Below are 22,804 nucleotides of genomic sequence, written 5' to 3'. Positions count from 1 at the left end.
GAGGATTGTTCGGTATTTGTTTTAATTGAAGTTTGTTTTTTGTTTGTTTGTTTGTTTGTTTGTTTGTTTTTATTTGGATTTTTATTAGTGAAACACCATGAGGTACAGTTGTAGATTTGGGTCACACCTGGTGATGCACAGGGCTTACTCCTGGCTATGCACTCAGAAATTACACCTGGTGGTTCTCAGGGGACCCTTTGGGATGCTGAGAATCGAACCCGGGTCGACCGCATGCAAGGCAAACGCCCTACCCGCTGTGCTGATCACTCCAGCCCCAAATTGAGTTTTTTTAATACTAATTTTTTTTTTTTATTGAATCGCCATGAGAAGGAGCATGGCAAAACTGTTCATGATCGGGTTTCAGTCATACCGTGTTCCAACACCCATCCCTCCACCTGTGTCATTTCCCAGCACCAGTGTCCCAGGTGCCCTCCTAACCTTTCCCTTAACCCCGCCCCCCCCCCCCCCCCACTGCAACCACCCCGCACCCTGCCTGCCTCTATGGCAGGCACTCCTCTTCTCGTCTCACTTTCTCATTTTAGGCACTATGGTTTGCAGTACAGATGCTGGGAGGTCGTCATGTGTCTTTCCCTCCTTCCAGCGCTCAGTTCCTGGCCAGAGTGGTCATGGCCTGGCCCCTCCCCTCTCTGATCCACCCTCCGCCCCTCCACACCCTTGTGGTTTCCAGCCATTGCCCAGTCCTGGCCCCTTGAGAATTGCTCACATTTGAGAATAAGCCTTGGGGACCCTAAGCATCTGCCCCCAGTGCTTTGGGGGCCACCAGGACAAAGGGCTGGCCCGTTGTCCACTCTTCCCTGCCAGTACCCACCCTCAAAGCTTTCTCTTCCCCCGTGAAATGACCGTGCCCTCACACCCCAAAAAGAGTGGTGTTGTGGGGCCTGGAGATAGCATGGGGGTTCAGACAAGTATCCCCCAGGCAGGTCCCCAGGACCACGTGACCCTGGAGGGCCCAAGAAGTGCCCAGGGGCCCCAAGTCTTCCTTGGCACCAGGGGGGCCCAAAGAGTACCACATCCCCGGCCCTGCCCTGCATTAAACTGTGAGCCCACTGGGGTCTGCTAATCACTGGTCTTTGGTCCCCTGAGCACCCCACCTGGGAGGTCCCACCCCCTCAAAAAGAAAGGCCAGTGTCTGGGTCTGGAGCAGTAGCACAGCGGGTAGGGCATTTGCCTTGCACAACCAACCCGGGTTCAGTTCCCAGCATCCCATATGGTCCCTCAAGCACCACCAGGAGTGATTCCTGAGTGCAGAGCCAGGAGTAACCCCTGAGCATCGCCAGGTGTGACCCAAAAAGAAAAAAAAAAGGACCAGTGTCCTGAGGCTGCCTCTAGTGTCCACCAGGAACTTGTGTGTTTGAGGGAGCCAGCGGGGGTTGGGTTGGGGGGGGCGTTCCCTAAGCAGAGATGGGAATGTGCTCCCCGGGGCCCGTGGGGCTGTGATCTGACCGTCTGTGCCTTCCATCCCCAGGAGAGAAGGTTGCACATGTACATAGTGTATTGTCAGAACAAACCAAAGTCTGAGCACATTGTCTCAGAGTACATCGATACCTTTTTTGAGGTAAGACCCACAGTCCGCACGATGTTGCCAAGTCCCCCCTTGCCTGCGGATGTCCAGAAACCAAAATAAGTGTTTCCTGAGAGATGGCCCTCGGCCCAGCCTCCCGTGCAAGAGGGCTGAGCCCAGCTTCACTTCCCGAGAAGCAGAGAAGCGGGTGTGAATATATTCGGGGGTGGGGGGTGGGGTGGTCCAGTCCCCAGGCGTTCAGACCACTGTCACTGTCACCATGAGGGCGACTACCGGTTCTGTGTGCATGCACACACATGTGCAGGCCTGTGTGTGCATGCGTGAGCATTGATATGCAACACATTGGTACGGGTCACAAATTCAGCTTGGCTTTAAGATCTTTCACCCTTTGAAATTTAAGGTCCCCAAATTATTCACTGTCTAAAAATTAAATATTTACGTGGAAGTTGGGGGGTAGGGGCTGGGAATGCCTTTAAATGGTTCTCAGAACAACTGACTCAGGAACATCCTGGCGTCAGACGCCCCTGTGGGCAACGCAGGTGGCCCTGGGTGGTGGCTGGGCGGGTCCCCGCTTCCCTCAGGCGGCCCCACAGGTGACAGCCCTGAAATGGGGTTTGTGCTTTGGATCGCAGGACCTTAAGCAGCGGCTGGGGCACAGACTGCAACTCACGGACCTGCTCATCAAGCCAGTGCAGAGAATCATGAAGTACCAGCTGCTCCTCAAGGTGGGGGGCTAAGCCCGGTGCTGGGGGCCGCTGGGGAGGGGGCCTTTTTCTGCAGAGGGACTGCCAGCAGCCCAGCTGTTCCTCACCGTTAATACTAGAGAGCAGCGTTTGTCAACCAGGGGCGTCGGGCCCCGCGTACCACCCGCCTAAAGTGGGGCACAGATGAAAGAAACGGGGGCCCACAGCTCGAGAACAGGAGGGTCGATCGGAAAGGCCAGAGGCGGTCGCGGGACAGGAACAGGGTCGGAAGCGGGGGAGAGGCACATGTTTATAGTAAATCTATGAAAAAGCCATGTCATTAAGTTAATATTAATATTTAATATTATTAAATATTAATATTTAACTTTGGACAAACTGGCAGACTACCCAATGTAGCCTGCCCACACGGCAGAGTCTGGCAAACTCCCCATGGCGTACCCAATGTGCCAAATACCAGTAACAATGATGGGTCTCATTCTCCTAAAGAGCCTTGAATATAATCTCAGGGCCAGGATGAAAGAGACGTTACTGGCGCCTGCTCGAGGCAGTCGACGAATAACAGGATGATCTGTGATTGATTGATTGATATTTAACCGTGTGCAAATATTAAACAGAATTTCACTGCTTTAGAGGAAACTTTATTTTTTAAACTTTTTTTTCCCCCAGACGTTGGAGGCTTTTTAGTGGCTCTTTAAAACCCTTTCTTGTGATTGGAGCTGGAGCAACAGCACAGCGGGGAGGGCGTTTGCCTTGCACGCAGCCGACCCGGGTTCGATTCCCAGCACCCCATATGGTCTCCTGAGCACCGCCAGGGGTAATTCCTGAGTGCAAAGCCAGGAGTGACCCCTGTGCATCGCTGGGTGTGACCCAAAAAGCACAAAAAAAATTTTTTTGAAAACTTTTTATGATTGAGGGTCTGTGATTTACAGGACCGATCATCACGGTTTCTGATTCACAGAATTCCAACTCCATACCCCTCCCCAGGGTGCCTCCTCCCATCCCCAAAACTCAATGGGGAGTTGAGTTCAAGCCCCCCCCAAACTCAGTGCTGTGGGTCATTCTCCTGTTGTGTTACCTTTGGCCCCTGTTGCTGCCTCACTGTGTATCTTTAAGACCCACATATGAGAGACCATTCTGTACCCTGCTGACTTCAGTCAGCCTTATGTCCTCTAGTTCCACCTATTTTACAGCAGTTGCATAATTCCACACTTTTTCAGAGCTGCATACTATTCCATTGTGTCAACAGATCACGATATCTGTTCATCTGTAGTTGGACCTTTGGGTGCTTTTTTTTTCCTCCTGTTTTTTCTATTCCTTCCATTTTCCATTTGCTCTCGGATAGTAGTCCACTGTAAAAGTGGCATCGACCCCCACCATCTTTGGGTCCTGAGGTCTAAGTCAGTGTTTGCAGCGGCTGTGTGTGTGTGGAACACCTCCCCCCCCACCACCAACGCCGGGGGCTCACAGCTCCAGCTGAAGCCCTCAGCACCTCCTTGGTCCACGGCCCTCCAAGCCCATCTCTCAGATCCCGGATGGAGAGGGGAGGGTGGTTGTGGTCCTCACCGTCTTCCCCCACCCCCATTCCCCTCACAGGACTTCCTCAAGTACTCCAAGAAAGCCAGCCTGGACACATCAGAGTTGGAGGTACTTGGACTGGGGTCTGTTGGGCCTGGGTCTATGCTGGCCGTGGCGCTCTTTGGACTGGGCTCTCTGCTGGGCGGGGTCTGTGCTGGGCAGGGGGGCTTGCTGATGGAGTCTGTGCTTGGGGGATGTCGCCGGGCCTGGGTCTCTGCTGGCGGGGCCTTGCTGGCCGGGTCTGTGTGGACAGTGGTCGGGCGCTCATGCTGTCCCCCGCCCGCAGCGCGCCGTGGAGGTCATGTGCATCGTCCCCAAGCGGTGCAACGACATGATGAACGTGGGCCGGCTGCAGGGATTCGACGTAAGGGCCACTTCCTCGCTCGCCTGCTCGCCCCGCCGGCCTGTGGGGCGGGGGCTGCCCCCTCTGCACACGGCTCAGCTGGGGACTTCGGGGAGGCGGGTCCCATTTGCGGGGTCTCCTCCGCGTGCCCACTTCATGCCCCCGCCCCAGCACAGCGGGTGTCTCTGCCGTCCAAGGCAAATACCCATCGCAGGAGAGAAAAGGAAGCCGGAGGCCGGAGCAGTACAGTCCAGCGGGGAGGGCCTTTGCCTTGCATGCGGTCGACCCAGGTTCAGCCCCGGCATCCCGTCTTGTCCCCCAAGCACTGCCAACCCCTGAGCACTGCCGGGTGTGGTCCAAAAAGCAAAGAAAGACCCAGAAAAGGAAGCTTGAGCTTTAGGTCCCAGAGCCCCCAGCAGACGTCCCCCTGTCTGGAACGGGGGCTTGCAGGGACTCGGGGACCCGACTTGGATCTCTCTGTGTGCTCCCCCCCCACCCAGGGCAAAATCGTGGCCCAGGGCAAGCTGCTGTTGCAGGACACGTTCCTGGTCACCGACCAGGACGCGGGCCTCCTGCCGCGCTGCAGGGAGCGGCGGGTCTTCCTCTTCGAGCAGATCGTCATCTTCAGCGAGCCGCTGGACAAGAAAAAGGGCTTCTCCATGCCGGGGTTCCTGTTCAAGAACAGCATCAAGGTACGGCGGGGCGTCCTCCCGCCCACGTGGCCCGCCTCCCTTCCAACCGCCTGTGTCCCAGTCCAGGGTTACGTGCCTTGAGAATTTTCTAGAAGCTTTCAGAATCCAGGATTCACCCGCTGCCACCCCTGTCTGTGGTCTCCGGGGCCTATAACTGCCCTACAGCAAGGAGACCTCAGTTTGGTGGCCAGTTTGGTGGTTCAAGTCCCACGGCCCCGGGTCCTGTCTGACAGCAAGGCCGGAGCCGAGCCCCGTTTCCTTTGGTCTCCTGGCCTGTGCGCTCAGCCCCGGACAGTGACCTGCATGCGTGGCCACAGTGAGCGACTCCCCGTGGGCAGGCCTGCTGTAACACACCAAACGTGGCCGAGGCCCCAGAAGAAGGGCCTAAGAGACGTAGGTGTGTGCGTGTGTGTGTGTGTGCGCGTGCGCACACACACACACACACACAGCTGTAGTCTCCACTGCCTGTGGCCCTGAGGTGAAATGTGCCCCAGCCCAACCCCCCACCCCCCCCACCCACACACCACCGAGGACGCAGCTGGGCCTCAGGCCTCCCTGCCCTCGCACAGCCATGTCCCCTCGGGCCCCGTGGCTGTCCCCATTCCCCACTATTCTCATTGTGAGACTTCTGGCAGGAAATCTGCCTCGACAGCTCAGAAGCCTTGGTCAACACCAGATGTGTGAGTGAAACTGTGACTGCCTGGCAACTGAGGCAGAGACAGGTCGGGCTCGGCCCTCTGGTTTGCCAGCAGGCCCTTGCACAGGCTTAGTGACGCGTCTGGTACCTGACCCCCTCTATGACCTGCAGGAGTTCTGTTTTTTTGTTTGTTTGTTTGTTTTTTTATTAGTGAAACACCACGAGGTACAGTTGTAGATTTACAAATTCTTGTGCTTGGATTTCAGTTACACAATGATCGAGTACCCATCCCTCCACCGGTGCCCATTCTCCACCACCAATGATCCCAGTAGCCCTCCCACCCCCCATCCCTCCGATCCCACCCCGCCTCTTTGTTCTCTCTCTCCTTTTGGGTGCCTTGGTTGGCAAAAGAGGCATTGAGTGGCAATCATGTTCGGTCCACAGTCTACTTTCAGCATGCTTCTTGGGAGTGCTGAGTGCCATGGGGGGAGGTGGACTTTCAATCCCCAGTCCCCCAGAGGGTCCCCAGAGCCAGCCAGGAGCAATTCCTGACTGCAGAGTAGGAATAAGTCCTGAGCACCAACCCTTGTGTGGCCCCAAAAAGGAAGTGCCGTGCGGGGGTCAGGAGTGGCCCAAGAAATAGCCGTACAGCTCACGAGTACCTGCACGCCCCTCACACTCTTCACCTCATCCATTCACGTTACGCACCTCACGGGCACCCGTACCATTCGCTGCTGGACTCCTCACACACTCCTCACAGCCGTACTCCTCGTAGGTGCCTGTGCCCCCCGCAGCCGTACTCCTCACAGGCAGCTGTCCACCCCTCAGGCGGCATACAACTCTGGGCGTGGCCCAAGTGGCCCCTTCAAGTCCGTGGATGGTGGCTGGCCGCTGCCCCCCCCCTCGTGCCACTGGTTGTGGCCCCGCACAAGTGTCCCAGTGTGCCCCGAGATGCCTCCCTGGACCCGAGAGAGTCCGCCGGAGGGCATGTGCCCTGCTGAGCCGAGTCCGAGCCATGGCACCACGTAGGTTCCCCTGAGCCCCGCCAGGAACAAGTCTGAGCCCCGCTGGGTATGGCCCGAGAGAGAAGCAGATTGTCTGCCCACTCCGGGCGCTGCAATCGGGCTCTCTGGGGGACGTACCTGCCGGCACGTGAGCACCGGCAGCCTCTGCTGTTATCCGGGCCCCGGCAGGACCCTTGGCGCCATGGCTGAGTGCAGGCTTGTGGCCTAAGTGACAGATAAGGCACTGCGTTTGTTCTGCAACCCGTGCCCAGGGTGCCCTGGCCTGTTCCAGCCGTGCCCAGTGTTCTCACCTGCCCCAGCCATGCCCAGGGGCCTCTCAGCCTGCTTCCTGACACTGAGCCCCGCCCCAGGGTCCCCTGCCCTCCATTCCTCCGTCACTCCCCACAACCCTGAAGTATTGGGTCATTGGTTTATTTCTCTGTGTGGGACCACACCTGGTGGTGCTCAGTGCCCACTCCTGATAGGCTCAGGGGTCACATGGCGTGCTGGAGGATAGTCCGGCGGGGAGGGCATATGCATGTGTGACCAGTGCCCTCCCTGCTGTCCATCATTTGGGCCTTCAAAAGTGGACTGGTGAGGCTTCCGCCATGTCCCACGGGTACCGGGCAGCAGCTGCCCCTTCTCCTAGACCGAGCCCCGCGGGCGTGGGTGTGTGTGTGATGTCTCACGCATCGCCCCTCCGTGCACTGCTTGAAGGTGAGCTGCCTGTGTCTGGAGGAGAACGTGGACAACGATCCCTGCAAGTTTGCTCTGACGTCACGGACGGGCGAGGCGCTGGAGACCTTCATCCTGCACGCGTCCAGCCCCAGTGTCCGGCAGACGTGGATTCATGAGATCAACCAGATTTTAGAAAACCAGCGCAATTTTTTAAACGGTACCTCCCGCCTGTGCACCCTCCCTCCCCACCCCACCCTCTTCCGGCCAGCCCCAGCCATGCCCTGGTCCCTTCCGGCCACCAGCCCCAGCCATACCCGGTCCCTTCCAGCCAGCCCCCGCCATGCCTATGACCTTCTGAGTGTTGGGCCTCAGGTCCACTCGGCTGTTCAGACTCTGGCCCATGTGGCCCTGTGGAACGTGCGCTCAGTTGTGTGGCACAGGGAAGCTGCCTTCTGGGCAGATGCCACTGGCCCTTCCCGCTTCGTGGTGCGGCTGATGAGAGAAGCTGGACTGCTCAGGTCCCCGTGGCCAGTAGCAGCCCGTTCTCAGGTGCCAGCAGGATGCCAGGAGCAGCCCATTGCTTCAGTTCCCATGGCCAGTAGCAGCCCAGTGCTCGGGCGCCCACTGCCAGGCAGACACCCAGCAGCCCTCCAGGGTCCTCCCGGCTCGCCCGCCCCTCGGGCTCCCCCCGCTGGCCAGTCTCTGCAGTTGCTGCCGCTCCTTGAATTTCAACCTATGGCCAACAAGCAGCCGCGGCCCGAGGTGGTCCAGGAATTGTTTCTGGGGTCCTCTGGGGAGCCTCCGCCCTCTGGCTGGCACACTCTGGGGGGTGGGGGTGGGTTTATGCCGGCCACTCGCCCTAAGGCGCTCGCTGTGCAGACCTTGTGCCTCCTCGGACTCACTGGTGCCTGCAAGGCCTGAGCCAAGTCCCCGAGCACCATGCACCGAGTCCCCAATTCCCCCCGCCAGCCTCGTGCGCTCCGAGCACCCCGCGCCCCGAGCCTCCGATTCCTCCTCCTGAGCCCCCCCCCCCCGCGCGCGCGCCCTGAGTCCCAGATTCCCCCGAGCCTCCTATTTTCCCGCATCCCGCACACCCTGCGCCCCCGATTCCCCCGCACCTCACCACCTTGCGCCCCCGATTCCCTGCGCCCCATGCCCGCATGCCCTGCGCTCCTGATTTCCCGTACCCACTTCCCCTGCGTTCCGCGCGCCCTACGCCCCCATTCCCCCACACACCGAGCCCCCAATTCCCCCGCGCGCCCAGCATCCCCCGTTCCTGCGCGCTCCGCGCCCCTGATTCCCCGCGCGCCCTGCGCCCCTGATTCCCCGCACCCCGCGCGCCCTGCGCCCCCGGTTCCTCGCACCCCATTCCTGCATGCACTCCGCCCCGTGTCCCGCACGCTTTTCCTGGCCCCGATCCCCCGCGCGCCCCCGTCCCCCTGCGCCCTGCGCGCCCCGCGCCCTGAGCCGCGCCTGCCTTGCAGCCTTGACATCGCCCATCGAGTACCAGAGGAACCACAGCGGGGGCGGCGGCGGGGCCGCGGGCCCGGGCGGCGGCGGCGGCAACCACGGCGCGGGCCCCGCGGGCGGCGCCGGCCGGAGCAGGCCCTCCCGGATCCCCCAGCCCGTCCGACACCACTCCCCCGTGCTGGTCTCCTCCGCGCCCCCCGGCCAGGCGGAGGCCGACAAGATGTCAGGTACGTCCACCCCCGGCCCGGCCCTGCCGGCCGCCGAAGGCCCCCCGCGAGAGGCCGAGCCGACCCCCGGGACGAAGGTGCCAGAGAGCCCCCGCCAGGGCGCCGACCCCAGCGGCGGCTGCCGGGATGCGCGCGCGCCCCCCCGACAGCGACGGCGGCCGCGCCCAGCCGCGCCCCAGCCCGGGCACCCTCCCGCTCGGCAAGGCCCGGCCCGGGGCCGCATCGCCTCTGCACTCGCCGCTTGCCGCCGCCGCCGCCAGGGAGCCCCCCGGCAGCCCCCTGCAGAAGGGGGGCTCCTTCTGGAGCTCCGTGCCCGCCTCGCCCGCCAGCCGGCCGGGCTCCTTCACCTTCCCCGGGGACAGTGACTCCCTGCAGCGGCCAGCGCCCCGCCACGCGGCCCCCGCCAAGGACACGGACCGCATGAGCACGTGCTCCTCGGCCAGCGAGCAGTCCGTGCAGTCCACCCAGAGCAATGGGGTAAGAACGCCCGGCAGCCTCCGCCCGCCCGCCCGCTGCCTCTGTCGCGCCAGCTCTTCCGAACCCCACTAACCCGGCTCGCCGGCTCGGCCTGACTGCTGCGCTCGCCCGCCGTGGACTCCGCCGCCTCTAACCCTCCCCTCCGCTCCGGGACGGCCGCTCGTCTCTACTAACTCACTCACTCGCCCTGTCTGGCTTTGTGTGTCCCCTCCATCCACCACCACGGCGCCGCTTCCACCGCCGATGCCGCCCAGGCCCCCCACGGCGGCACACGCCGCCCCTCGGCCTCTCTCTGCCGGCACCTGTACTGACCGCCCTCGTCTCTTGGTTGCGTCCTTTTCTGCCTTAAGTTTATCTTTGTAGTGTTTTTTTTTTCGGGGGTGGCGGCTGTGTGTGTGTGTTTTGGTTTTGAACTCCTCTGCCGGGAGAGAAGGAACAGCCCCTCGAGGACACGTCGTCTCAGACCAGAACAAAGCTGGGGGGGGGGGAGAGCGTCTCCAGGGGGCGTCTTGACACCCTCCAGCCCCCTGTAGTTTCACAGCTGGAGGAGAGACCCCTGAGAAGGGGCTTCTGCCCTGGGGGTGGGGTTAGGGGGGCATAGCTGTGCCTCCGTCCAGCGCCCATCCCTGCCCCAGCCAGGAGGCGCCCCCCCCCCCACACACACACACACACACACACATCCTCGGCGGCGGCTCCCACCTTCCCACCCGGCACACTCCCTCCTCCCGAGAGCCGGCCCGGCCACGGCGCTCTGAAAGGTGTGCGTGAGAGAGAACTGTCCTGCCGGGTGTATGTTGATGGCTTGATCGGGTTTTAAATACATTTCCCTAAAAGGGGGTCTGTGTCTCTTTATGAACAACGCAAAACCTGTTCTCTCTCTCTCTCTCTCTCTCTCTCTCACTCTCTCGCCTCTGAACTTGCATGGGCGCCCCTGGGGTGGGCCTGCCGTAGAGTTAGCCCTTCCTCCACCCTCCTCTTCCCTGCTGCGCTTGGGGGAGGAGTGCCTCGCTCGCCCCTGGCCCCTGGGGCCCATTTGGGGGGAAATGTGGGGTTTGCAGACCGGGGGCGGGGGGGGGGGGCAAGTGTGACTTCCGAAGCTGACAGCTTACCCCTGAGCTGGGCACATGAGTTGCTCAGTGAACCCCGCTACTGGCCCAGTACAGGTGACCCCCCCGCATGAGCCCCACTCACCATGCCCCAAGTTTAAAGCAGGGACCTCAGTGCCCATTGGGGAGCTGGAAAGAGCCCCCAGGATTCTGCAGTGTCGCCCTGAAAAAGCACTCGCACGTGCGCGCACACATACACGCACGCACACCCAGCTCCAAGGAGCCGTCTGCGGTCACAGCTGTGCCCCCTGCTGGAAAGTTGTGCCGAGTGCAGGGGCATGTACCCGGAGAGCAGGGCCCCCAAGTGGCCACACGAGCTTCCTGCACCCTCCCACGCCACCCCACCCCCAGCAAGAACGAAGGGGTGCCCCACTTTCTCCTGGATGCCGGTGACCCCTGCAGACCCCACCCACCGTGCCCCATGGGGCCAGGCACCGTGACTGTGGCCATAGCCCGAGTCGGGTGGGTTTGAGTGAGGTGTGCTTTGAATGCCGGGCACGCGGTGAGGCTGTTCCGGGTCCACTCGGAGGCATAATTCTCCCGGGGCGGAGACGAGGCCTGCACAGCAGCCTTCCCCGTGCCAGCCCTGTGTGCCCCGTGGCCCAGTGCCGTGGTGTGCCCCCGGAACGAGGGCAGATGGCAGAGACAAGCGTGCTGAGCCCTGGGTCGGCTCAGCTTCTCGGCTCTGCATTCCCACTTCCACTAGAGACGACTTCACCGACCACCAGGGTTCAGGGGAAAAGAAAAAGTTCACCCAGTGCCCCCCTGGAATCTGCCTTCTGTCAGCAAACAGGAAGCCCCCGCAACTACATCTGAGGTGCTATGGCCCTGCCCACGCCCCATCATCCCGGTGCCCCCCACTCGGGGCTGTAGTATCCCCCGCTTTGGGAGAGGCTGGTCTTTAGAAGCCTCTCCTGGCCCCCACCGTGTCTGCCAAGTGCAGCTTGCTGGCTTTCCCGGGCCCGGCCCCAGGGGGGCGCTGCTGGGTCTTCGCCCACACTCCCCAGCCCGGCACCAGCAGCCCGGGCTGAGAGGCCTGGGTCAGGACGACAGCCCGGGGCCACCAGGAGCAGCTGGGCCAGCATCTGCCTACCCTCGGCGCATCTTCAAGCATCGGAAGTGGTGGCTGACATCTGACTGCCACAGCCGCCCACCCACGAGCCACCACCGCAGAGGGCAAAGAGACCCGTGGGCTCACTCAGCCTTTGGCAGTGGCCCGCACCCTCCTCCGCTCCGGGCACACATGACAGCTTGGTACCCAAAAGAAGGAAAGGAAAAGGAAAAGGGAAAAAGAAAAGCTGCTGCCATTTCCATTTCTTCTGCCCGCTCGAGGTGGCCTCAGGAGGCATCTCGGCTTCAGTGCGGAGATGTGGCCGGCGGGCTGAGCTCCGGGACACAGAGGACGTGGGAGCAGGAGCAAGCGGCTTCTCCAGGCGGGCGTCTAACCCACCACAGCCGGGCCTGGGCTGCTGGCGAAGGGGCCACCACCGAGGGACAGTCCCTGAGGACAGACGGCGCGGGCATCCCTCTGCCGAAGGGACCACGGAGCACAGCCCGTGTGGCCGGACCACGGGACACGCATCCCAGCCAGCACCGGAGCTGCCGATTTGGGGGGCCTCCCTGCAACCGAGCCAGCCCGCAACAGGGCCCAGAGTCCGGGGGGTGGGGCGGCTGACGGGGCCGGACGAGAGGGAGTGCGTGGCCCAGATGTGGCCTTCGGGGGCCGGCCCGCCGCAGCGCCCGCCTTTGTCTCCCCCGCAGAGTGAAAGCAGCAGCAGTAGCAACATCTCCGCCATGTTGGTGACGCACGATTACACGGCAGTGAAGGAGGATGAGATAAACGTCTGCCAAGGAGAGGTCGTTCAGGTTCTGGCCAGCAACCAGCAAAACATGTTCCTGGTGTTCCGCGCCGCCACTGACCAGTGCCCCGCCGCCGAGGGCTGGATCCCGGGCCTGGTCCTGGGACACACCAGCGCGCTCATCACGGAGAACCCCGACGGGACTCTCAAGTGAGTGGCCGCGGCCAGGCCCCGCGGGGCGAGTGTTCCGTGCCGGGGCTCAGGGGGATGACTGACCCCAGCCCTGTCACACACAGGGCTGATGGAGGGGCCCTGAAAACCCGGTCTGTGCCTTTGGGGAGAACCGACCGAGGCCGGAGCCATGGCACAGCTGGGAGGGCGTTTGCTTTGCAGGTGGCTGACCCAGATCCAGTCTCCGGCCTCCCATAGGGTCACCCGAGCCCTGCCAGGTGTGGAGCCCCCAGAAAAGAAAGAGAGTACCGAGCTACTCTCTCGCTGGCTGCTTCGGGGTGAGGGAGGCAGGTTTCGAACCCCCCGAAACTAGGGCCCGGATGCTGGCACAGGCTGGTCAGCACTCGGGGTCTCCAGGGCCCTGGGTTTGGGGGGACAGCTGGGGTGCAGGTCACAGCCAGCTTGGCGTCCAGGGTGGCGCCCGGCCGCTCGGTCTCTCTTCCTTATAGTTCCAGGATCTCACTTCGGTTCCTTGAAGTGAGACCTTCTTAGGCCCCATGTGGAGGCAGTCCGTGCTCGCTTCAGACTGCATATGTGAGTGCGTGGCCGAGTGTGTGTGCAGGTGCATGTTTGAGTGTGCTTCTCGTGAGTCCACGTAGGAGTGAGTAACATGCGCATGCGTACACGTGTGTCTGTGTACAAAAGTACGTGGATGTGTGTACATATATGTGAAAGTACATGTGTGTATGTGTGTGAGAATTCATGGATGTGTGTACATGTATGTGAGTGGGTGTGTGTACACGTGTGCAAAAGTTCATGGATGTGTGTACATGTGTGCAAGTATGTGGATCTGGGCACATGTGTGTGAAAGTACATGAGTATGTGTACATGTGTAAGTGTGGGTGTGTGAGAATTCATGGATCTGTGTATATTGGTGTATGTGGATGTGTGTACGTGTGTGAAAGTTCGTGGATGTGTGTACCTGTGTGTGAAAGTTCGTGGATGTGTGTACATGTGTGTGAAAGTTCATGGATCTGTGTACATGTGTGTGAAAGTTCGTGGATGTGTGTACATGTGTGTGAAAGTATGCAGGTGTCCATACATATGTTCATGTGTGCAGAAGTGCGGCTGTCCATTTTCGGGAACCGAAGTGCCCTCTTGGAGATCAGCAGTGGGCACAGTCCCCGCAGCCCCCACTGCTTGGAAAACCAGCCTTGGTTCTCCTCAAGCCTCCCCGAGCACGCTAGAGGGTCTCGGCTTTGCGCTCCAGTTCAGATGTCTGGAGACCCTGCTGTACTGGGGATCAGCCCCAAGGTTCCTGTGTGCAAAGACGCAGTCCAGCCCCGCCAGCTCACTCTGGTGCTGTCTCCCTTTTTTTTTTTTTTTTTTTGTGTGTGTGTGTGTGTGTGTGTGTGTGTGTGTGTTGCCACGGCTTGCCGTGCTCATGATCCCTCCTGGCTCTGCACCTGGGTCTGTCCTGTGGTTCCTGGGGTTGATTGGCCGGCGCCCTCCCCGCTGCGCTCTCTCTCTGGCCGCGGAGGGTCTGTTTGTCAAAACCTGTGGGCTTAGGTCCTGTCCTGGAGAACCCAGGAAAGGTGAGATGGATTCTCAGGCACAGTCCAGGGCCGAGGTCCGCAGCTCTGTGATGACCCTGTCCCTGCTGTCTCTCGCAGTACCGCCCATCTCTCCCCGACCGTACCTGTCCCCGGGTCCTGGCGGGCGAAGCCTCGAATAGCCTCGGTCTCCACGTGGGGGGTGGCCTTGGCACCCGAGCCCCAGGGAAGCAGAGGGCCCTCCGGGACTAAGGCCGTTTCCCCCACCAGGAAGTCGACATCTTGGCACACAGCACTCCGTTTAAGGAAAAAATCTGAGAAAAAAGAAAAAGACGGCAAACGGGAAGGCAAGTTGGAGAACGGATATCGGAAATCCCGGGAAGGGGCCAGCAGCAAGGTATCGGTGAAGGTGAGTGCGGGGAGGGCCCGGCATCAGGCGCCGCAGCTCCGCCTGGGGCAGAAACTCCCAGGACAACACTCACATCTGGGCTCCAGCCAGTTCCCGGGCCGTGCTACCGCTCCTCCTTCTAAGATCATTGTACCTTAAACGGGGGGGAGAGGGGGGGGGGTGTCCGGCTCAGCACGGTCACACACCCAGTCCCAGCACTGACTCCTGAGCACCGAGAAGTGTAGCAAAAAGGGGGGGGGGGGGGAGGAAAGCAAAAAATAAAAGGCCCTGGGTCAGGGTGGCAGCCTCAAGCGGAAGTCGGGTTCTAGGTGCCTGTCACCACCACCCACCTCGTCCTGGGCAAGGGGGGAATGTACGCCCAGTCGGTGCCAGGATTTCACCTGCAGGCAGGAGGGGCTCTGCAGGGCACCGCGAGCTGGGGACAGGTGTCATCTGTCCTGAGAGGGACGCGGCCGTGTGGCCTGTCTGCCCGGCTGCGCGCTCATGCTGCCGCTTTTCCGTTCCAGCTTCTCAACCCCAGCTACATTTATGACGGTGAGTCCGTGCAGACTGGGGCGTGGGGGGGAGGGGGAGGGTCGGGACGGAACCGGGGCTCGGTGGGGCTCTGCACTCAGGTGCAGGGAGAAACGGGCGACCCACTCACACCCTCCCCCTCCGCCGCCGCACACAGTTCCCCCAGATTTCGTCGTTCCCTTGAGCGAGGTCACGTGTGAGACGGGAGAGACCGCTGTTCTTCGCTGTCGTGTTTGTGGCCGCCCCACGGCCTCCATCACCTGGAAAGGCCCCGAGCACAACACCCTGAGCAGCGACGGCCACTACAGCATCTCCTACAGGTGAGCACGGCCAGCTGGGGCCCCCACACTTCCTGAGACCCCCCCCAGGCTAGCCCCGCACTTCCTGAGAGGCCCCAGGCTAGCCCCTCACTTCCTGAGACCCTCAGACTAGCCCCTTACTTTCTGAGACCCCCCCCAGACTAGCCCCTCACTTCCTGAGATACCCAGGATAACCCCTCACTCCCTGGGCCCCATACTGAAGCCCCTCAGTGGTCCCCATGCTAGCCCCTCACTTCCTGAGACCCCCAGGCTAGCCCCTCACTTCCTGAGACCCCCTAGGCTAGCTCCTCACTCCCTGGGCACCATACTGGAGCCCCTTGCTTCCTGGGGCCTGAGCCAGGCTAGACCAGGCTGGTACCTTCCTGGGGCCCCTGGAGGCTAGAGGCCGGGGCCAAGCGAGATCAGGTTTGGGGACCTTCCTAACGAAACTCCCCGCCCCCGCCCCCCCTGCAGTGACTTGGGCGAGGCCGCTCTGAAGATCGTGGGCGTGACCACGGACGACGATGGCATCTATACGTGCATCGCAGTGAACGACATGGGGTCTGCCTCGTCCTCGGCCAGTCTGAGGGTGCTAGGTAAGTGCTGCCCGAGGCCGGGACCCCAAGTTCCGCCTTCCCCCCTGCCCACATGACCGTCAGCTGAATCATGTAGCCTGAGACAGGGGTGCCCCTGGGGCGGCTGCTGAGCTGACTGGGATCTCGGGGTCCAGGTGGGCCCCGAACAGGGGAGCATGGCGGGTTCTCAGAGCCCTGTTCTGGCATCCCCTGGTCTCCCGGGGGCCGAGCACTGCCCTGAGTCATCCCCGGCCTTCTCTCGCAGGGGTCATGGCCAGGCAGGTCCGGTCACCCCACCTTGCGGGCCCTGAGCCTAGAGGCAGCCCCTTCCCCAGGCCCCTTCAGGTCCTGTTGCGGGTCCCCGCAGTGAGCTGCTGGAAGAGCCGGGGGCAAGGGAGGGGCACCAAGTACCGGTCAGGGGCCTGCCACCACCCCAAGGGGCTTCCCGGAACTGGGGGCGGGGTAGGAATGGATCCCCAGCACCGCCAAAGGCAGGAAAGTAAAAGGAGATGGAAGTTGAGTTGGGGCTGAGGACCCAGGAAGTGTTCCCGTCCAGGGATCTCGGGCACCAGCAAGACGATCCGGATCTCGAGAGGGAAGACTCGAGACCGCAGAGGGGGCTGCTGACAGAGACCGCTGCAAGGGGTGGCACCTTTCCTGGTCCAACTCTGCCCCCACACACAGCCCCAGCTCAGGGGAGACGCTGCCTTTCTCGCCGCAGGTCCAGGGCGTGATGGCATCGTGGTGACCTGGAAGGACAACTTTGACGCCTTATACAGCGAGGTGGCCGAGCTTGGCAGGTATGACGTCACACCCAGAGTGGGGGTTGGGGGCGGGGGGTTGCAGGGGGACCGGCCGAGAGGGTGCCCTTGTCCAGCGAGGGAGACTCAGCAAGTGTGGTAGCCCACATGCGCCTCCCTTCAGTGCCAAGCAGAGGAAGGCCCCGGGCAGTGAAGTCAGGGCTGGACCCACACTGCCGTCTGCTACCATCCGGCAGTCACTCTGCTGGCTTGCGACCAGCGTGGGCCAGCCCCGGGCTGGGGGAATCTCAGGGCAGTTCCAGGCTGTGTCTTGTCGCACTGGACTCTCGCAGCATCCCGGGGAGGTGGGCTGGGGTCTCAGGATGGGGGAGGGGCTGCTTCTCCCCAAGAAGGGCCCCCAGCTTCTCCCTCCAGCCCACCCAGTACTCGGCCCCCTCCCCCTCGTGTCCCCTGGCCGAGCAGCGGATCTGGGCTGCCTCCAAAAACCTTTCCCAGCCTCTGGCCGCACTGGTGGCCGTCCTGGGCTGCGTGTACTGCCACTGGTATCCTTCGGGACGAGGCCAGCAAGTGCGGCAGGGGCCGGGCACCTGGCGTGTGGCTGAAGGGACCGCGTCCTGGAGGTCTCCCCTGGGCTGTCGACTGTCACTGCCTCACCTCACCCGCGGACCTGGTGCCTCACCTGGTGCACGGGCCCCCCTGCTGCCCTTTCTCCATTCGGTGACTGGTCAGAGCCAGCCAGCCGCTAGGACGGCAGGGAGGAGCTGGAGGCTGCTGCCCGATTCCCCCACCCCCCGGGGCTGTCCCCTGGGGAAGCAGGCTCCTGCTTGCGGTCACACCAGAGTGGGATGCAGCCCAAGAGACCCATCGGTGGGCCCTCCAATCTCCAGTAGCGAGGGGCATTCCCACAGGCGTGTCCAGGATGCAGAGCCCAGAAGTGGGTCAGCCCTGGGAGAGAGAGAGAGAGAGACACGGAACTCCCACAGGCCTCGGGGGATCAGGGGTCCCGCGGTCCTCTGAAGGTGCCCTTCCCGCCCTCCTCCCAGGGGCCGGTTCTCTATTGTCAAGAAATGCGATCAGAAGGGAACCAAGCGCGCAGTGGCCACCAAGTTCGTGAACAAGAAGTTGATGAAGCGTGACCAGGTCACCCACGAGCTGGGGATCCTGCAGAACCTCCAGCATCCGCTGCTGGTGGGCCTCTTGGATACCTTCGAGACCCCCACCAGCTACGTCCTGGTGCTGGAAATGTGCGTAGGCCCCGCCGGGTCCCATCCCTGGCCGCCGGCCCCTTCCTTATCTCCCCCCCCCAACCACGCCCCGCCGCGCCTGGCCTTGCCCTGGCCCCGCCCCTGACAACCAGTCTCGCCCTGGCCACGCCCCCTGGGCCCCTTCCCTTAGCCACCAGCCATGTCCCGGCCCCGCCCCTTGTCTACCAGCACACCCTGGCCACGCCCCCTGGCTGCCAGCCACACCCCCAGCTCTACCACCTGGCCCCCTGCCCCGCTCCTAGTCACGCCCCCTGGCGTCCAGCCATGCCCCCGTCGCCGGTCATGCCCTGGTCACGCCCACTGGCTGCCAGCCACGCCCCTCACCTGGCCCCGGAGCTTCTGTCCCCTGATGTCTGGTCATGCCCCATAGGGGATGGCTCTCAGGAGTGGGGCTCCAGAGAATTCCCCCAAAGCATGGCTTTTTGTTGGGGGCCACACCCAGAGATGCTCTAGGCTGACTCCTGGCTCTGCCCTCAGGGATAATTCCTGGCAGGCCCATATGGGGTTCCTGGGATTCGAGCCGGGTGGGCCGTGCAAGGCAAATGCCCTCCCTGCCACACTGTTGTTCTGGACCCCAAAGTGTAGTTTCTGTGCGACCACAGTATTACAGCTTTCGGGTAACCACAGACGCGAGGGTGCGGCCCCTGCCACCCTGGAGGGGCCCCCTGGTCCCCAGGACTCTCGAGAAGCCCACTGCCCAGGGTGCAGGACTCTGGCTGGCTATCTCAGGCCCTGCCTTTTGCCCAGCCCCCCATCCTGGGGGTATTGGGGGTGTCCTCTGACCCTGAGCTGTGTAGGCAGCACCCCACCCCTGGGCTGTGCACTTACCCGCACCCCTTCCTGGGAGCTGCAGACCAAAGGAAGGGACCCCCCCCACGGACCCAGAACCACCCTCAGCCTCATCCTGGGGTGCACGGAAACTGCTCTTCCACCCCTCCCTGCCGAGACCCTTCCTGGCCCCGGGAATGATGGTGACCCTAAAGGCCCCACAGTGACCCAGCCCTGGGGCCCTTAGCCCCCCTGGGTCTTGGGAGTCATTCACCCTCCTGAGCTTTCTCCAGACCTGTCCAGTTGAACTGTCAGAAATCAGGTGGGGTGGGGCAGACACGGCCTTGCAGGCAGCCCGCCCAGGTCCGCGCCCGAGTTCCCCGTCTGGTCCCCTGAGCAACACCAGGGTGAAGGGCGAGCCCCACACACACACCCCAACACAGTGCAACGCCAAGCCAAGGGGGCTCCAGGCTCCTCCGGCTTCAGGCTCTGCCATCCTCCCCAGGAAGCCCTGTCCCCCACCGCCCGGCCGCGGGGAGTCACCCTCACAGCAGTCATGTGCTTTCCCCCTAACGAACGGCCCCTAGGACCCGGTCGGGACCTGCCCTTCCCACAGACCTCAGTATTGCAGAGAAGGCCGGCCCAGAGCAGTGCTCAGGGGGTAGGTGCCCACCGGGTGAAGCCGGCGCTCACAGAAATGCCGCGTGACCCAGGGGAGGCGACAGGCCTTAAGCAGGGGCCTCAGAGATGCTGTGGGCTGTGTGGCAGATGCAGATCAGACGCTTTGTTGGTAGCATTCTGCCCGTCCCAGTCCTGGCTGCCGGATACTAAGAGTCATTTCCCAGGGCCAGAGTGATGGTCAAGCAGGAAGGTGTTTGCCTTGCACACAGCTGACCCGGGCCGGTCCCCCGGATCCCCCATGGTCCCCTGGACACTGCCAGGAATGACCCCTGACCACGGCCGGGTGTGGCCCAAAGCCCAGAAATTCCGTAAGAGGAATTTTGCAGCCACCAGACGTAACAAGTTCCCACCCAAAACATCTTGAAGTCACCCTTGTGCCCTGCACCCGCCTGGCCCTGCCGTGTGCCCGTCCTGGTGCCAGCAGGCATGCCCAGGTCCTTTGCGCCCATCTCTCTTAGAGGCAGAGTCTCAGCATGGGCCTGCCCGCTGTCCCTGTTTCCTGGTGCCCTCGTGAGGGGACATGGCCATGGCATCCCTCCCCTCCAGAACCCCAGTGAGCGAACACGGATCCCCCTCATGGGGTGGGGGACATCGCCAAAAGGGCTGAGCACGTGCTTCGCCTCCCTCTCCCAGCGCTGTGGGGTGGCTCTAGGGTCAGAGATCCCCAGGACTGGCCCCCGAGGTCACGACCCCACGAACATGCAAACACACGAGCACACACGCACACACACGCACACATGCGCGCGCGCACAGCCTCCGGAAACAGGCCAGCTGTGGTTGGGGGGGACAGCCCCGACCCCCCAGGGCCCACTGGCCCGTGCTTGGCTGACCGCAGCCCGGTGTTCCCCTGCCAGGGCAGACCAGGGCCGTCTCCTGGACTGTGTGGTGCGCTGGGGAAACCTCACCGAGGGGAAGATCAGGGCGTACCTGGGGGAGGTCCTGGAAGCCGTCCGATACCTTCACAACTGCAGGATCGCACACCTGGACCTAAAGGTGAGCATTCTCGGCCCTCGGCGCCGCTCCCGCCCACAGTGCTCCCAGGGGCCGGGCGGTTGGGGACGGCGGCTTCCCATCTGCTGTAGCTGAAGAGACGCCTCTCCGCGGTGTCAAGCCCAGCGCAGACGCTACCGAACCCGCCAGTGTCCCACCGGGTCGACCTGGGGCGGGCTAGCTTAGGAAGGGGCGGGGAGGTCAGAGGTGGGGGCTGTCTCGGTGACCCGCCCCCTCCTGCCCCTAGCCCGAGAACATCCTGGTGGACCAGAGTGCAGCCAAGCCCACCGTCAAACTGGCCGACTTCGGCGACGCCGTGCAGCTCACCACCACCTACCACATCCACCAGCTGCTGGGGAACCCCGAGTTCGCCGCCCCCGAGATCATCCTGGGCAACCCGGTGTCCCTGACGTCAGACACGTGGAGCGTGGGGGTGCTCACCTACGTCCTGCTGAGCGGCGTGTCCCCCTTCCTGGACGACAGCACGGAAGAGACCTGCGTGAACATTTGCCGGCTGGACTTCAGCTTCCCAGATGGCTACTTTGAAGGAGTGAGCCAGGAGGCCAAGGACTTCGTGTGCCTCCTCCTGCAAGAGGACCCTGCCCAGCGGCCCTCGGCGGCCCTGGCCCTGCAGGAGCAGTGGCTGCAGGCGGGCCACGGCCACGGCCAGGGCGTCCTGGACACGTCCAGGCTGACTTCATTCATTGAGCGGCGCAAACACCAGAACGACGTGCGATCCATCCGGAGCATGAAAAACTTCCTCCAGAGCAGACTCGTGCCCCGAGTCTGAGCGACCTCGGAGTCGACTCTCCTTCTCTTTCACCTGCCGACCAGCTGTTAATCTGAACTCCTGCGAGAAACGCCAACCAACCGGACGAGTGCTGCGTCTGTTGTTGATCGTTGTGACCTGGCCTGTCCGCGAGGGCCGGCGGGCCAGCGCAGCTTGGGGGAGTGTCCCCCGGCTGCCGGCCGCGCTGGGCTGGACGACCTCCTCTCTTGCCGTGTTACAGTCTTTTATTCAGGTTTCTGCAAAAAAAAAAAAAAAGTTAAAAAAAAACTTTTTTAAAGGAACACAAATAGAATTTTGCAAATTTACCGTTTTCCAAGATGTATTCAAGGAAGTGAAATAAATGCCTGTGTTCTACCACTCGGTGTTAAGGAACCAAGCCGAGATCCCTCGTCTCTGGGGGGGACCCCCGCAGGGCCCGCAGCTGGGGGGAACCCCAGGAGAGGCGTCTGGAACATGCATTCAACCTCAGACTTTTGCATACAAACAGAATGAATGGTTTTGCTCTGATGAAATGTAGGCCTTACTTGTATATAAGACTTGGTCCTGCCTTCCGGCTCGGCCACCCTTCAGCCCCCCGCCCCACACCGTCGGGGACTGGGGGCGGGGGAGAGGGGGTGGCCCAGGGGGCGGGGCTGAGAGGGCCCCGCCCCGCCCCCAAGCCGTCAATCAGATTGTGGTGCAGGACCGTCAAACGGAAGTACTGCAAAAGCGCGCATTGGGGTTTTTTGGGGTTTTATTTCCTATCATGTGCAATGTTGTGGCTTTAACATTTTATGCAACTATTTATGAAGACCTCTGTTGTACCTGTAATAAATGCATAGAAAAAGCACACGCTTCGTCCAGTGAGCTTTATGGTTTTGTGCGTGTGTGCGCGCGCGTTTGTGTGTGAGTGGGTGTGTGGGTGTGTGTAGGTGTGCGTGTGTGCGCGCGCGCACGCACAGGATGGGGACCGAGCGGGGGGAGGGTGGCTTGGGGTGTGCGTGTGCTGGGTGGGCTGGGGTGGGGGTGGCCGTGCCATCTGTTCCGGGAGAGTTACCTCTGAAGTGAAATTCGTCGGTTTTGAGGACTGTTAAAAAAAAAATAATGATTTCATACTCGGAATATAAAGCTGGATAATAGGGTAATGTTTTCCAATCGATTGTGCTATTATTCAGAATGCCAAAGTATTATTCCCTCTCCCCCCCAAAATCAGTCTGGGCATTTGCTACTTTTTACTCTTTTCTGTACAAACAGCTGGCTGGATTTTGAGCCTTTGGCCAGAAAGAAGCCAATGCAGCAGCCGCCGGCTGGCAGCTGGTTTTGAGGGGGTCTGTCCGGGCACAGGGCACCGCCCGGAGCTGCGGCCGGGACACGCTCCACTTTTCCTGGCTGTCTTTGCATCCGCGCTCGGGAAAGGACACTGGGAAGGGGACCAGCGAACCCCGCCCGGCGCTGCAGCTTCCGAGGCATTTTATTTATTCTTTCCTTGGGCTTTTTGTTCGTTTCTTGTAAAATTGTACAGAAACTTTTTAAGAGAAATCGGATTCAGAACTGGACGTGTGTTCCTAACCTCGCACCTTCCGTTTGTGTATTGTTCCTGTCACGGTTTCAGTTGGACTTTGACATTGTTTTGCATGTACATTTCTCTGTACAGAGACCTGACATGTTTACACAGTATGATGTGATGTAAATATTTTATTTTGCCATCAGTTATTTTAAAAAATTAAACACATTTGCCTGATGTTTGTGTTGGGCCTTTTCTTTGCTGGCGGGCCAGGAATAGACAAAAGCGAGG

The 22,804-nt window shown here is 61.6% G+C and overlaps 2 protein-coding genes across 3 annotated transcripts in view; one reads left to right on the top strand and one right to left on the bottom strand.

Moving 5' to 3' along the window:
* The window catches only part of TRIO (trio Rho guanine nucleotide exchange factor), a 172,244-nt gene extending 150,385 nt beyond the window's left edge, over positions 1-21,859 (top strand). The window contains 17 exon segments of the mRNA XM_056109061.1: positions 1,487-1,576; positions 2,176-2,268; positions 3,841-3,891; positions 4,109-4,186; positions 4,666-4,857; positions 7,216-7,393; positions 8,661-8,724; positions 8,726-8,873; positions 12,218-12,465; positions 14,250-14,388; positions 14,895-14,922; positions 15,059-15,221; positions 15,675-15,796; positions 16,497-16,575; positions 17,580-17,780; positions 20,105-20,243; positions 20,488-21,859. Of these exon segments, the coding sequence (XP_055965036.1) occupies positions 1,487-1,576; positions 2,176-2,268; positions 3,841-3,891; positions 4,109-4,186; positions 4,666-4,857; positions 7,216-7,393; positions 8,661-8,724; positions 8,726-8,873; positions 12,218-12,465; positions 14,250-14,388; positions 14,895-14,922; positions 15,059-15,221; positions 15,675-15,796; positions 16,497-16,575; positions 17,580-17,780; positions 20,105-20,243; positions 20,488-21,030 (2,556 nt within the window). The 3' untranslated portion in view covers positions 21,031-21,859.
* Positions 1-22,804, bottom strand: part of ANKH (ANKH inorganic pyrophosphate transport regulator) — a 326,406-nt gene that overhangs the window by 54,223 nt on the left and 249,379 nt on the right. The gene's annotated exons all lie outside the window — the stretch shown is intronic.

Source organism: Sorex fumeus, unplaced genomic scaffold (genome assembly GCF_029834395.1).
Source record: "Sorex fumeus unplaced genomic scaffold, SorFum_2.1 ptg000264l, whole genome shotgun sequence".
NCBI classification, from domain to species: domain Eukaryota; kingdom Metazoa; phylum Chordata; class Mammalia; order Eulipotyphla; family Soricidae; genus Sorex; species Sorex fumeus.
Note: the sequence above shows the minus strand (reverse complement) of the source record. Positions and strands in the feature narration are given on the sequence as shown.